Genomic DNA, 14,283 nt, shown 5'->3' with positions numbered 1-14,283 from the left:
ACGTACGCCGCAAAACGGCTAGAAATAAACTACAGTACAGAATGTATAATATTCAACGCCATTTATTCAAAAGTCCCACACAGCTTTTATTTTGCAATTAATTATGCATTCAAAAAAACACGGTTCCACTTCAACGTTCATGTTGAAATAGCTGTTCATTGTTATTTGTGAGTGTGAGGGTGGGGCCACTTGAGAGGGGATGAGCCAGGAGGGGAAGATTGGCTCTGACAGGCAGTCTGAGTGTGGAGCGTGTGGGCGTGCGTTGCGGCCATCACCACCTCTCACAGTTCTGTTGACGTTTTTTTGGTTCATTAAAAAGTGCGAGCAGATTGCATCAGCGGCTGTGTGCATCCTTGATGACACTGAAGGGCATTACAATATGTTTGTGTGTTCAACAAAGGTCGTCAAAGAAGGATATCACTGTTAAATTAGCTATTCCAAACCGGTAACTTACATTATGTTTAAACATTTCAAAAGTTTGCGTTCATTTTCCAGGTTGCTGCAGTTGTAATCTACTGTAGTTCATACAGCAAATCCTGAACAGTGAACACCAGTTCCTGGAAGGTGGGTCTCTCATCTGCCTTCTGGAGTGAACAAAACAGAAAAATCGCACATGTCAAACACATTTCTTATGTGGACATTAAATAAATAAATAATATAATTACTGAACATTACATGTTACATCACAATGTAAAATTTTGAAGATGAGTCTTATTTACAGTTCCCAGATGAGGCCTATTCCAGAAACTAACATGCATGTTTAAGGAATGCAAGAAGCCGGAGGACCCAGAGGAAACACACACACACACACACACACACACACACACACACACACACACACACACACACACACACACACACACACACACACACACACACACTCTAAGGGAGAATAAGATGTAACTTTTCAACCCAGAATCTCAGAACTGTGAGGCAGACGTGCTAACCACTTATCAAGTGTGTACAGCATTTCCATAAATCCAACATTCCCATTGTGAATTTGTACTTACATCGAGCCAGCAAGACGACATGACGTTGTAGATCTTCTCACACGCCAGCTGAGGACGGTACAGTCGTAGGCCTCCAGACACTTGAGACACGATTTCATTGTTGTTCAGACGGTCGTATGGGAGCCTCCCCAAAGTGTACACCTCCCACATCAGCACCCCTAGAAACATGGACGTGTCAAATTCTGAACCTAAACATGAACCAGCAAAGGGGATTTAAAAGTGGCTTTTTGGAAGATATGATTACATACCGTAAGCCCAAATGTCCGACTTGCTGCTGAATCTGCAATAGAGGAGAACTTCAGGAGGCGACCAGCGGACGGGGAACTTGGAACCTGCAGAGCTTGTGTACTCGTCGTCTAGGACGTACCTGAAGATATTAAACTTAGTTATACATTGTTATGATTGCTGTTATAATTGGCCTTTAGTGAGGACTTAGTCCACCTCCTAATATGACATTAGCGTCAGAGAAACTATCATTCACATAAAAAGAACAGAAAATGCTGAATAAATGTTTGCCGAATAACATGACAAAAACAAAACAAATTTGTGGCAGCCTACAGATGCCACAACATGGCAGCAAAGCACTTTCTTTTATTAGATAAGACTATGGCCTGACTAAATGAAGCTCCTCCCCTCATTCCAGTTAAGTTGCTGGACAGCGTGATGTCACCAGATGGCGACAAAACAATTTTATTTATGGCTTGGATTTGAGCACAAAAACAGTTTTTCAGCGAAATGCAAATGTGCGACTGGTAAACCGCAAATACTGTATGCGGGGGTTCACCGTGATAAGTTTTGCTTTGACCATCCAATCGGAGGACGGCAAAATACTCATGTTATTTTCTGCCAACAAGCTGGCACTCGAAGGTTCATCTCTGATTGGTTAAAGAGTCACATCGCTAATATAATTTGAATTAAGTAATCGGCCTGCACTGGTGTTTTTGAAGGTCCTGGGAAGATTACAATGATGTCTAAAAACATTGGGTCAAAGGTAACTCAATATGGGTAAAAAATGGGCCGACCCAAAATTTGGGTCAAAATAAATAACCAACAAAACAACCCAAAACTTTGGTGAATAACCCAATATATAATAATATACAGTGTGTTAATGATAATAACCCCAACGGTTGTGTCAGTCCCCTTTTTGACCAATTTTGGGTTTTACGAGTACTGTATAGAGGCTGAAATTTGATTGGACCAGAACCCAACATGAACAGTTTCATAGACCAAATATTACAATTTAGGTTGTAAATGTACTGGCAGGTCAGCGCATCCGCTGTAGAAGTCGAAGGCCTTGCTCGCCCTTCATTATACAATAAAATACATGTTTATTTTTCTCGAGCTGCTGTTACAACAGCTGCAGCTGTAACACAACACTTTACAGAACTGCTGTGATTCTACCTTGACAAACCAAAGTCTGCCACTTTGACCGTTCCGTTGCCGTCAACCAAGCAGTTCCTGGCTGCCTGCGGTGGAAATGAAGACACATTTGAATTGAAAACTGTCCACTGGAGCGAGTCACCATGATGCAGTCTGTGCCCTCTCACCAGATCCCTGTGGATGAACTGCTTGGACTCCAGGTAGGCCATTCCCTCGGAGACGTCTTTGCACATCTCCAGTAGCTGTACGGAGGTGGGGTGCTGCCTGAGGCCCTCCCTGAGGTAGGTGAGCAGGCAGCCATTGGAGAGGAACTCAGTCACAATATAGATGCTGCTCTGCTTGGTGCACACGCCATACAGCTGCACCAGGTTCTCGTGGTGGAGCATCCTAGTTTGAAATTGCGGGCTCGTGATCCAACGCATACCGCATCATGTGTCATTTCTCGGATGACCAATCGATTGCGCTTTACATCATGATCTTGGCTTCCTCTATGAAGTCATCCTCCGACATGGCCCCGGCTTTAATCATCTTGATAGCCACGTCGTGCTGGCCCTTCCATTTTCCGTGCTGCACCACGCCAAACTGACCCGTACCCAGGACCCGAATGAAAGTCAGACAGGAGGGGTCGATCTCCCACATGCCTGCGGAACACAAACAAGATTTGTGTCTCTGAGTTGTATTTTACCCTTATTTAAATATTGTTGATGCTTTCAGTATTTATATGTTTTCATGTTGCGTGTAAAGTGGAGTTGAATGAAGTCTTCTCTGAGTCCAATTGCATTTTGGGTAATGTAGTCTTTTAACCTGTGGCATACGCAACAAGTCAACAACTAAAAGAATCCTACAGCATTATGTTTCTTTTAGTCATTAACTATTGTCTCTCTCTCTCTCTCTGTCTGTCTGTCTCCATCTAGATCACAAGCCATTTTGCTAAGTCTCATCATCATTTCTACTCCCACTTTTCAGTCCCTTGTAGCATTATGGGTAATGGTTTCCAAATGTTTTAACTAAAATACTTCCAAAGCATTGATTTAAATACATTGCATTGTCCAGTTTCCTCAGTGACACTTACCATAGCCAAGACCTGCTGTGGATGGAGGCTGTGCTCGATCGGAAACAATATATTTCAGTCTGCTAAACATGCCTGGTGATTTGGAGAACAGGAAAGTATTACGTATAATCAAGCTTAAAGAGGTCGACCAAACATGTTTAAAAGACTAATGTGCATTTAAAGATCCCATGTCATCAAAATCACATTTCCCCACATTTATTATGCATAACAGAGGTCAAAATGAGTCTCTAACATTGTTTAAGTTTTTGCATCTATGCGCTTTGTTGTTGGCACTCAGTGGACTTTGAAAGGCAAAAATGAGCAAATTTGTTTTCGGCATTGTTGTGATGTGGATTTGTCATTATTCAAGTACTTGCCCATTTTGTGGTAACTACACACCCATTCACCTCGGGGAAAAATAGCCGACAGCGACAATACATCGGCGTCTCGTGCAAAGCTAAACCTTTGCATCAGCTACCAACCTCACAGCAGATAAGGAAAACGTTTTAAGCGACAGCCACACATACACATGCGGTCAGTCAGCCCCAGTGTGTCATCTGGGCGGCTGTGAGGCATCACCACAGAAGTGGGCATAAAAATGAAATAAATAATAATTTTTAAAAAATTTAAAAGGAGGAGAAAAAATTTTACTCCAGGCGGAACACCGGGCCATCGCGCTGCCATGGCCCCCTTCAGAGTGCACTGTGTCCGGTCAGAATTTGCCGATAGCCCCCTGAACTAAATGGGAACCAACACAATATGAGACATGGTGGCTACAAAATGCCCACACATGGGGAACTAACCAATCTGAGGAAAGCTGTTGTCCATATTAAAATAAGGAAAACAGAGATCCAATCGGAAGAAAGCTTTTTAACATATGAACATTTTTAAAAGACTAATTTGAAAAGAACATTCTGCTAGTTTTCACCCCAAATAGACTTGTAAACTGGATAAAAGGAATCAAAGACTATAAAAAAAACTGTAACATGGGGTGTTTAAAAAAATGACTTGCTTGTGTGATATTATCCTCATCGAGTGGATAGAGTAGCTTAATGTTCGTGAACCTGCGGCATTGTGCTGATGGTAGTTGATGAGCTCCGGGATGTTGTTGAAGTTGTGCTTCTCGGCCAAGTAGAACTGTCCCTGCGGGGTGGTGCAGATGTTGTAATGTTTGCAGATGCCACCGGCCTCTCTGTGGACGGGAAGAAAGAAACGATCATATGATGCATGAGGTTATGCGACATTGTCATTATCCACAGAGCAGATGGGGTCAGGGAGATAAGAGTGGTTTTGCATCGACGATTTACATGTGATCCCATCCACTGTTTCTGTTATACTTTTTCTTTTGTGCTACATCCAGCGGATACATGATATTGTGCCGTAAATAGCGTCGTGTGAAGCAGAGTGAAACTCACCCGCCGCCTTTACTGAACAGAGACACGGTGTACTTCCCTGGCTTGCTGGAGTCTCGCACCAGGAAGCCTCCATCTTTGTTCTGAGGGTCAAAAAAAGTGAGGCAATCCAAATAGTGAACAACTTTGAGCTTGCGCTTGTTAAGGCATTGTATTAGATTTGGCAGCGTGGTTACATCGTGGTTAGCACGTTTGCCCTGTGTTTTAGCCTTGCGGTTGGTTGACGAGTAACCAATCCAGCTCTCACTAAAAGTCGGTTGAGACTTACTCCAGCTAGTCTGAAACTAGGGATGAACAATTTTGGAGAAAAAAATTGATGTCAATTTGAGTAGGATTAATTCTTCAGACCAATCTGAGACGCTTGCGAGGACAAGAACTATATATTGCAATTATGAGCACTGGGCTAAATTCTTTTGACGCTTTTTAACGAGTCTTACCTCAGTCTTCAGGAGCTTCTCTGCCTGGCTACGGTTTGTATTCTTGCAATACCAACTTGAAAAGAAAGAGAATTTTTCAGGGAATTTGGGGGTTTTCGACATAACATGCAAATTAAATGAGGAATTCTGACGAAGCAGACTCGTGTCGACACTCACTCATATCGGTCTAAGCCGTGTCCAACTTCCACCACATAGTTGCTGGGTATGTAACCCTCATTTCTACAACATCAAACAAATTTTTAAGCATAGTTCTAAGTAAGGCAGCCAACCTTAGGCAATGGTTTCACCTACCCGTATTTGTCTCTGGCTCTCCACCAGTTGGGGTCGGACTTGTCCAAGATGGTGTACTCCTCGTCCTTCTTCAGCTCGAGGTCGTGAGACATCATGGCCGGATGGTTGTATTGAGCTACGACGCTCATCCCCGCGCAGGGCTCGTTGGCCTCGGGAAGCTGCGGAGGAAGTCGTCGGCCGGGCTTGTCCTGAAAAAAACAACGTATCGTTACCTCTGCCAAATACACAAAGCTTGAAACGCAATGGACTGTTTTGATTGGTATTTGTTTGCTACTTAGCAAAACTGGGCAAACAACGACACGTAAGTGGCAAACAACAACGTAAGTAGGCCTGTAAAGAAATGTATTCGCTCTTTTTGCTGTTCGAGTCACATATGAACACATCCCCTGAATGCAAATGGTAGAGTTTAGGGATAAATGTTTTTGAAAAATGATCTCAATGCATTTTTTCCCATCAATATTGCAGTGAAAAATAATCTGTTGATTGTAAAATATGACATGATGATATATGACATTTGAGCATGATGTATTTTGTGTCCATTAAGAATACAGTAAGCATTTTTATCCTTCACTTTCCTGACGTATTTTCCACCAGGCATTTTTCCGCAAGTTTTTTTTCCTTTTCCTTATTTTATTTTATTTTATTTTTTTGACAAAGACATCGTACCGTCATTTTGAGATTGTGCCATCTGTACTTGCTCATACTATTGATGAGCCACATGTGAAGGGAATTTGTGTGTGTTGAATAAATTAAAGAGTAAATATATTCATTTGTGTACCATGGGTTCATGTTTGTGTACATGCAAAATGCACGGTGTCACGGGCGGCGTCACTGAACTGTTTTCCGCTACTTCAGAATTAAAGAAAAATGTCGATTGGCTGACGTCGCCGTTGGAATGGGTCGGTCTGAAATAATGATGGAATGATGACTGAGGCACTGACGTGCCTACCACTGCTGTCTTTAGCAGGAAGTAGCCCGTGAAAAAAAGAAAAATGGAACAGTACTGTCTATTCATCTTACATCATCATCTGTAGCAGGAAGCAGTTTGCTCCACAATTCAACTTTTCTTCAACTACTTTCTCTTTCTCTTTGCTGTTTGGGTAACGTTGGAACTGTCCTCAGTAATTGCCGAATTTGAAATGGTCTTACATCACCCTCAGTAAACCAGGAAGCGGCCTTACAGACGGACAGCAAATTGCAGCTCTGTTTGTTTTTTGTTTATATTTTTTTTTTGCAATTCGGTAAGAGGAATGTATTTGAGTTTTGGGCCCTTTTGAGTCACACTTAAAGTACAATAAAAAAAAAAAAGTACAGTACAGTCTTGTAAACCCAGAAATAGGCTTGTAACTAGCAGACACACTTTTATTCAATTTTTGTTTTTCCTCATTGCCATTTTAATCAGAATGAAAGATGGTGCAGTCCAGTCCTCTTGCGTCATTTTCCAGTACTGTATGTCCTTTTAGCCAAGCGGTTTGTGCGCTCAGCTCTGAATTGCTGAGGACTAGATGTTGTTCAAAGTCCAGCAGAGACTGGACCGCATAGGACACCACTGCTAAATACATTTGCCCTTGCTTTGTCTTGTGATCTGTCCAATTACTTTTTTTGAACTTTTGTTGTCATCCGAAGTTGGATATTCTGCGGTAATGTTAGCCAAGCCCCTGGACTCCGAGCGAACAATTCACTCTACTTTTACAGATTTTTACAGTGAATCGATAAATGTGTGCTTACCTCTGAAGGAGTCGGGGGCAGAGGTTTGCGGGTTCCCCTCCGAGACATCAAGCCTATTGCGGAAAAAGATGTTCAGGAGTTTTGTCATCCGGCTAGGCTTACAACGTCGATTTGAAAAATCTCATGGCACACCACCTATCGCAATAAAGTATATGTATACTGAAATAATGATGATGTTGTCTCATTTGATTCTAAAATGTACTCACTCAGCATAAAATCTGGGACTTTTTAATTGAATACAAAGCGATTATTCTTTTGTAAGAAGGGCAACACACTTTTTGCCATGTAGTGGAAGAGCATTTCATTGTTCTGCCTGTCACTATGCATCGCTGGCATGTATAGATCTTGAAAGGTACATGATTAAAGGAGTACAAATGCTGACTATAATGTAACACGGCCAGTAAAAAAAAAAATCGAAATACTTTACACAAAATCTGTGAAATTATAAATACCTGATGTGTTCTTTCACTAAAGGCTCCATTATCAAAGGGTAGAATAAAAACATTCCACGAGGAGGGGTACGCTGTATCAATGTAATTGGTGAGGAGGACATTGTTTTCTGCTGTTTTTGTCAAGCTTTGTCATTGAGACCATTAAACGCAAAGAAGAAATCCTGCTGTGCGTCATCAATATTCTTAAACACAACGCAGTCGGACACCACCGGTTAATTCAAGACACATGATGAAATGAATACCGTTGCTGAGTAATTTAGATTAAATTTCTGGCAATCACTGCAGTCGTAGAATCTTTCAGAAATAACGTGTGGCTCATCCTCACCGTTCTTGCTATCCAGAACCTTACAGCCCATCGCCTGCTTGACTTCCTGCTGGCAGCAGAGCCACATGCCGTCGATCCAGAAGCACGGGTGGTACTTTTGCATCAAGTCCTTGTTGGTTTGCACCACTAAACGCACACAAACGCACACGGACGCACAGGCGTGCACACAACATTTGAATGAGCACACACTTCCTCCACGAAGTGATGATATCAGTTTGCATGCTGACGTTCTTTCAGCTTCTTTATCCACTGAGCTCGAACTTCCTCTGTCTTTGCGAAGATGTACAGCGGCCCCTCATCGTAAATGACCTTAAACATAACGACACGGTTAGTTTTCATTTTGTATTTTCACCAATGCCTCTCACACTCTTGCTTCCTGTGTGGTAAGACTAGCGTAGCCCAGTGTACACCTGCAAGCACCACAAAAGCCCCCACATCTGGACTGCTTCTTTCACTTCTTACACTTGTTCCACATTATTCTCGATTCATTGGAAAGGGGGCTGCCAGGAACCAAGACAACTATCTTCCAACATGGCCAAATCAAAACTCTACCTGGAATGCATACATGCGCTCCTGCGGGCTGTTGTGCTCCGTCTGCACCGTTTCGACACACTTGATCTTCTCCAGGTCCACTGAGCCCCTCAGGCCTTTTCGCTTCTGCGAGACAGACGGGAAAAGCACAACAATGCTGTATTTATTTTTACAAAGCAATATCGAAACATTGATCATGCACCAAAGCGGTGTTTCTCAACCTTTGTGGATCCAGGGCAAATATGTGACATGAGCAAAAAACACAGCACCAAACAAAAATGTCACAAAAAGCACACATGCTTACATATTTACTGACTGCCTGTATCTCTACCACAAAAGAACATGCAAGATTACTTCTGCTTTGTGCGTAGCGTTTCAGGCATTTTAGATCTACAAACGATTTCTTCATATTTTGTTTTGTGGTAACTAGTAACAAAGATGGATTTCGGAGTAAAAGTATCTACATTTTATTTGGGAAAACTAGTGCCGAGAAAGTAATACAAAATAAAACAGAAATAATGGAAGAAATTACAGATGCATGAAAATTCTACCAAAGCACAGTTAATAAACATTTTTACTCCATTACATTACAATACTAATTATTGTGTTGCAACAACAATACACAGGTGAATTGTGCCTTCTGCCATCCAGTGGAAGAGCATTCAACTATTTTGTCTGTCACTCTACATTGATCGCATAGGTAGATTAACATTATTTCTAGATAGATGACCATTTAATTAATCCCCTGATCATTTCCACGGTTATTATAGTTAAGGAAAACTACTTAAATAACTAAAACAAATTTTCGTGGGGGGGGATAAAGTGTTTTTAAAAAACGATAACTGAAATTACAATTTATGTTTATCAAGCTAACTATAATTAAAGTGAAACAGTCCTCTGGTTTAGCCTTTGTCACGTAATTTAATTCAATTTAGCTCAGCTGACAAATATATATCACTTGGGAAACTAGTAGCACACAATTGACAGCTTGTTTCCCCTCAAGGATGTGGGTTAAAAGGCCAAACAACGTTCCATCCTTACCCCTTTGTCAGCATCGTAGTCGTAGTAGGAGAGTTTGTCCCGTGTGAGGATGAACCATCTCTCTTTATAGTTCAACGGCGACGTTTTCCTCCTCTGCTGCGAGCGCTTAATGAAAATGTCTTCCAAAATGTTGTCACACATGGTTCACGCCGGCGTGATCTGCAATGAATGATCGACAGATCGCTTTAGTCTGCAAGGTTGTTGAAAGTGGCCAACGGCCACTGGAGTGAATTCATCTGTCATTTGTTGTGTATATGCGGTGTAACGGCTAATTCGATACTTGGAACCGGCCCTTTTATAGCACTGTCAACGTGAGCACTTGTGTCGCTCCGCTGTGCGGTCGGTCTACCGCAAGCCACGCAGACTCGGAGCAGCGCCGTTCATCCAACTGATCATCAAGCAAGATTAGAGACACTTTCTTTGTGATTCGTGTTTATTTTCATAAAGCGATTTCTTTTCTGTATCATTTGATAAAACAGTACTCTCTTTGTCGGTATTATGGCAAAAAAATTAACTGACTGAGTCTTGAGTTTAGTAGTCACGCCGTACTTAAGTTTTGTGTGTGTGTGTGTGTGTGTGTGTGTGTGTGTGTGTGTGTGTGTGTGTGTGTGAGAGAGAGAGAGAGAGAGAGAGAGAGAGAGAGAGAGAGAGAGAGAGAGAGAGAGCGTTATAACTTTATCTTGGAAAATACAACTTTAGTCTCACAATATTAGAACTTCTTTACCTCAAAATTGTCACTTTATTATTGTAACAATATGACTTGTTCTTCTTGAAAATAGGCAACTTTTTTATCCTGTGGCCCTCAGTTATGTTTAATTGGCATTACCGGTAGGTTTGTGTGGAAGGGTCTCCCATGTAAGGGAAAATAAATTGGAGAACACTGATCTAAAGTAACGGAGTGAGACAGCAGAATGTGTGTGTGTGTGTGTGTGTGTGCGTGTGTGTGTGTGTGTGTGTGCGCGCGCGCGCGTGCGTGTGTGCGTGCGTGCGTGCGTGCGCGTGTGTCTTTTAATACGAACGGCAGTTGACTCAAATGCAGACAGACTGATGGGGAAGTTGCATCAGGCTTGCAGGACAGCAATGGCTTCAACACAGATGTAATCTGTCACGACTGGAGTTATCATAGCATCAGCTTCATGACAGCTTTTAATACCCCACACACGCGACGTAGTTCCCCCTTGCGACACCTCCTTGGTGCCATCTCATTGCTTAATCAGACTTATTTTCCCCCCTAACTGTACACCATGGGTAATTTTCAGTTTGTCGCTCAAGGTCCATGCTGCTAACCTTCTGCAATAAATATGATGCAATCATTAAACAAGTGTATAGAGTGAAGCCATGTCTATACTTCCTATATACAAATTTGTTTTATCGTTGGATCCTATCTTTGGCTACTCTTAAATAAACTCACCTATTTGCATATAACTGGTGCTCTTCTGTTACACCATTAGATGTCACACAATTGCGTTTATGCCCTGCCTGATTGGAAAGTAGTAACTGCTGTCATGAGGTATTGGTGAAATTATCCATAGATGAAAGTTGATAAGCTATTGTAAATTTAAACTGGGTTTTTAGCTGTTACATGCAGATACAGTGACAGTCAATGTTCCCTCTAAGCTCCCAGTGTGAGCAGTTGCGCACAACTCTCACCTTCAGAGGGCACACAGTGACCCTACAGCGCACCATGCACAAATATTACATTTCCACGCTCATTCCTTCATTTCCAAGCCAGTTTAATCTACAAATGGGAGACCACATCATTCCCACTTCCCTTACAGTGTGAGTACTGCGACCAACACTACAAAGTCTACATTGACACACAGATAGTACACTCACACTTACTTGTTAAAGGCGACACTGTGGATTGTTCAATTCAGGAAGTCCAAGCATGGGCGTAATTCATGAGCCCCTTAAATGAAGCTCATTTGCTAGTAATGTTTGTGTTTTATGAAATAACATGTTTTCTATTACCGGTATTTATGAGTGGATAATGTATTGATACAGTTTGTATTGAGACTTAATTATTGTATTTAAAATAAAAGTAAAAAACTAGGGCCAATTTTATTCGTGTCAGAAATATCTATTCAATTATATGTTCTATTTTGATATAATGAATAGATGGTTTTAAATGCTTTGTAACATCCATCCATCCGTTTTCTAATCCGCATATCCTCATGAGGGTAGCGTGCCTGCTGGAGCCTATCCCGGCCGGCTGTCATCGGGCAGTGGGCGGGGGACACCCTGAACTGGTTGTCAGCCAATCGCAAGGCACACAGACAAACAACCATCCACGTTCACAATCACACCTAGGGACAATTGTCAGTGTTCCAAAAACCTGCCTTGCATGTTTTTGAAATATGGGAGGAAACAGGAGGAAAACCCACGAAGGCATGAGGAGAACATGCAAACTCCACAGAGGAAGGCCGGAATTGGAATCGAGCACTGCACCTCTGCACTGTGAGGCCGACGCTAATAAGTCGACCACCTTGCCACTCCTACAACATACATGCATCATGTAAATTGTTTTGATCTCAAGTTTTGGACAGGTGTCATACTGGTTTGGCCGCCATGTGCACATCTGATGTTGCTCACCGTGTCATTCAGGGAGTTTGTGTGACTGCTCAGACACATGGAAAATTAGTGGGAACATTGATTCCAGTGCAGTTTTGTTTTAATGATCTCTAAGCTATTTGATGTTCAGGGTAACATTGTTAAATGCGTTTGCGATGGCATTAAACTGTTTTGAGGTCACAATCTGTGGTATATTTACAGTTTGCACCAGTGGTTCTCAACTGTGATCACCCTTGGACCCACAACTTCCTATTGTTTTAAAATCATGACCCATTGTATCGAAGTCAAGAGTAATAAAATCACATGTATTTTGCTTTAAATGTGTTACATTTTTAAACGCGGTTTCAAATTAGTTTGACATTGCGCCAAAAGTACATTGCTAGCTATGACGTCCGCTAAACCAGTGATTCCTAACCTGTACGGAGCCAAGGCACATATTTTAAGTTCGAAAAATCGCACGGCACACCACCAAACAAAGTTGTCACAAAAAGAGGATACATAGATCAATTTCATACTTTTTGCCATCTAATAGAACATACTTTATTTGTTCTTTCTGTCACTATAAATTGCTGACATGAGTCGATGGAGAAAGATACATTATTTGTTATTAATAAATAATTTTCTCACCTATTAAGTGAAATTTGATAAGCTCCCACGGCATTGTTTATTCACTTTTCAAATAAAATATGGTCGAAAGAAAATAAAGCACAGTAATAAAAATAATATATAGTTTCACTTTAACAAATTGCACTCATTTTACAATTTTGAACATGTCATGCGTTGTAAAAAAGTATCTTGTATAATATTTATTACAGCGAGTATATGTTTGAATATACTGTTGAACATTTCGTTGTGGGTAAAATCATCAGTGCTACTTTTCTGCATGCTGTGTATTTTTCTTCTCGTTTAGTTTCTACTGATGTTATTGTGGTACAGAGACTTATGTGGCAGGGTGGGTTCAAGTTGCACTCAGTATTGAATGTTAGTGTAAAGGTTTGTCTCTCTCTATGTGCCTTATAATTGACTGGTGACCAGTCCAGGGTGTACCATGCATCTTGCCCAAAGCTAGCGGTGATGGGCTAGTTGAATTTATTCATGCAGTGGGGAAAAATTAAACTGTCACTGTTGCAATATTCACAAAATAATCACCTGTATAAATTATACAGAACAAGCATCAAAGGACAAACAATTTAATTCGGTTCTCAGAGAACTTAAACACTTTGACTTATAGAGGAGGCAATCTTTTGTTAGTTGTTTGTTTGTTACTTTGGCAAAACATTCATTTCTGTACAAGCCAATATTAGCATAACCATTGCTGTTTAGCAGGAACCTTTCTTTTCTGATGCTTCCTAATAGATACGTGTGTGGTGAGTGTGTGGGTGCGTGTGCATCCATGATAATGACAAACAAAGTTGGTAAAAGAGCAAAATAGGTGAATGTCAAACTTCAGTGTAATGTAACAAGAAAGTACCAACTACATATGATAAGGACAATATATTTGCCATGTTTTTTTAACGATTTAGACACAACATAAATACAGTAGACAGATGTATAGACTAAAGTGAAATGAAAGAGGATGTGACATACTCTCACCTAGCATCAGACGACCAACTGGCGGAGTTGAGCTTTAAAAGTGGTGGCGTGGAGCTTTACCCTTCCAGAGTAAATGTGTTTCGTCTGTGATGCGAGAAGCAAATTCAAAAGAACGAACGAAAAAAAAACACTCACAGAGGAACTCACACTTCCCCATTTCTGCTCTCTCTCTTTCTTGCTTCTCATTTTCATATCAGCCCTCTGCACGGTTTTGGGTGACAAGAGAAAGACCGGCTAAACATTAACAAACCTCTACATTCCTATGTGGTTTACTCTAGATAGTGGATTTAAATCGTTTATTGAAATTAATGCTACTTCGAAAGACGTTACAAATATATCATTTTTGGAGATTATAAAGTTTATTTTTGCATGTATTAAAATAGGTTATATTATAATTTATTCAGCACAATATTACTGCTTTTTTGTTTATCGCGTGTGAGCGTGTATTTAGTGTTTGTGTG

At 41.1% G+C, this 14,283-nt stretch overlaps 1 protein-coding gene across 6 annotated transcripts; it reads right to left on the bottom strand.

Moving 5' to 3' along the window:
• Positions 1 to 47: 47 nt before the first annotated feature.
• On the bottom strand, positions 48 to 14,054 carry btk (Bruton agammaglobulinemia tyrosine kinase). 6 transcript variants are annotated; one of them, XM_019869899.1, is made up of 18 exons: positions 13,817 to 14,053; positions 9,659 to 9,817; positions 8,639 to 8,743; positions 8,314 to 8,395; positions 8,087 to 8,212; positions 7,310 to 7,362; positions 5,582 to 5,769; positions 5,447 to 5,509; positions 5,291 to 5,345; positions 4,857 to 4,936; positions 4,506 to 4,633; positions 3,463 to 3,534; positions 2,860 to 3,031; positions 2,558 to 2,777; positions 2,412 to 2,476; positions 1,259 to 1,377; positions 1,011 to 1,168; positions 513 to 584 (listed from the first exon to the last, which is right to left on the bottom strand). In XM_019869899.1, the coding sequence occupies exons 2-18, from the start codon at positions 9,797 to 9,799 to the stop codon at positions 513 to 515; spliced, it is 1,899 nt and encodes a 632-aa protein (XP_019725458.1). In that variant the 5' UTR covers positions 9,800 to 9,817; positions 13,817 to 14,053. The 6 variants fall into 6 exon arrangements, 5 of the variants coding, with proteins under 5 accessions (XP_019725457.1, XP_019725458.1, XP_019725459.1 ...); XM_019869900.1 differs by having other exon boundaries at positions 9,659 to 9,829; positions 13,818 to 14,053; XM_019869901.1 differs by having other exon boundaries at positions 9,659 to 9,828; positions 13,823 to 14,053.
• Between the last annotated feature and the right edge of the window lie 229 nt (positions 14,055 to 14,283).

This window comes from Hippocampus comes, unplaced genomic scaffold (assembly GCF_001891065.2).
Source record: "Hippocampus comes isolate QL1 unplaced genomic scaffold, H_comes_QL1_v1.1 scaffold9, whole genome shotgun sequence".
NCBI lineage: Eukaryota > Metazoa > Chordata > Actinopteri > Syngnathiformes > Syngnathidae > Hippocampus > Hippocampus comes.
The sequence above is the reverse complement of the archived record's forward strand: the minus strand, read 5'-3'. Positions and strand labels throughout refer to the sequence as shown.

Excerpts from the sequence above, each read along its gene's own strand:
- btk (XM_019869899.1), bottom strand. The coding sequence starts at position 9,799 with ATGTGTGACAACATTTTGGAAGACATTTTCATTAAGCGCTCGCAGCAG. Across the intron at positions 8,744-9,658 it reads ACTACGATGCTGACAAAGGG|AAGCGAAAAGGCCTGAGGGG; the intron begins GTAAGGATGGAA and ends TCTGTCTCGCAG. Across the intron at positions 7,363-8,086 it reads GGTTCTGGATAGCAAGAACG|GCTTGATGTCTCGGAGGGGA; the intron begins GTGAGGATGAGC and ends TTTCCGCAATAG.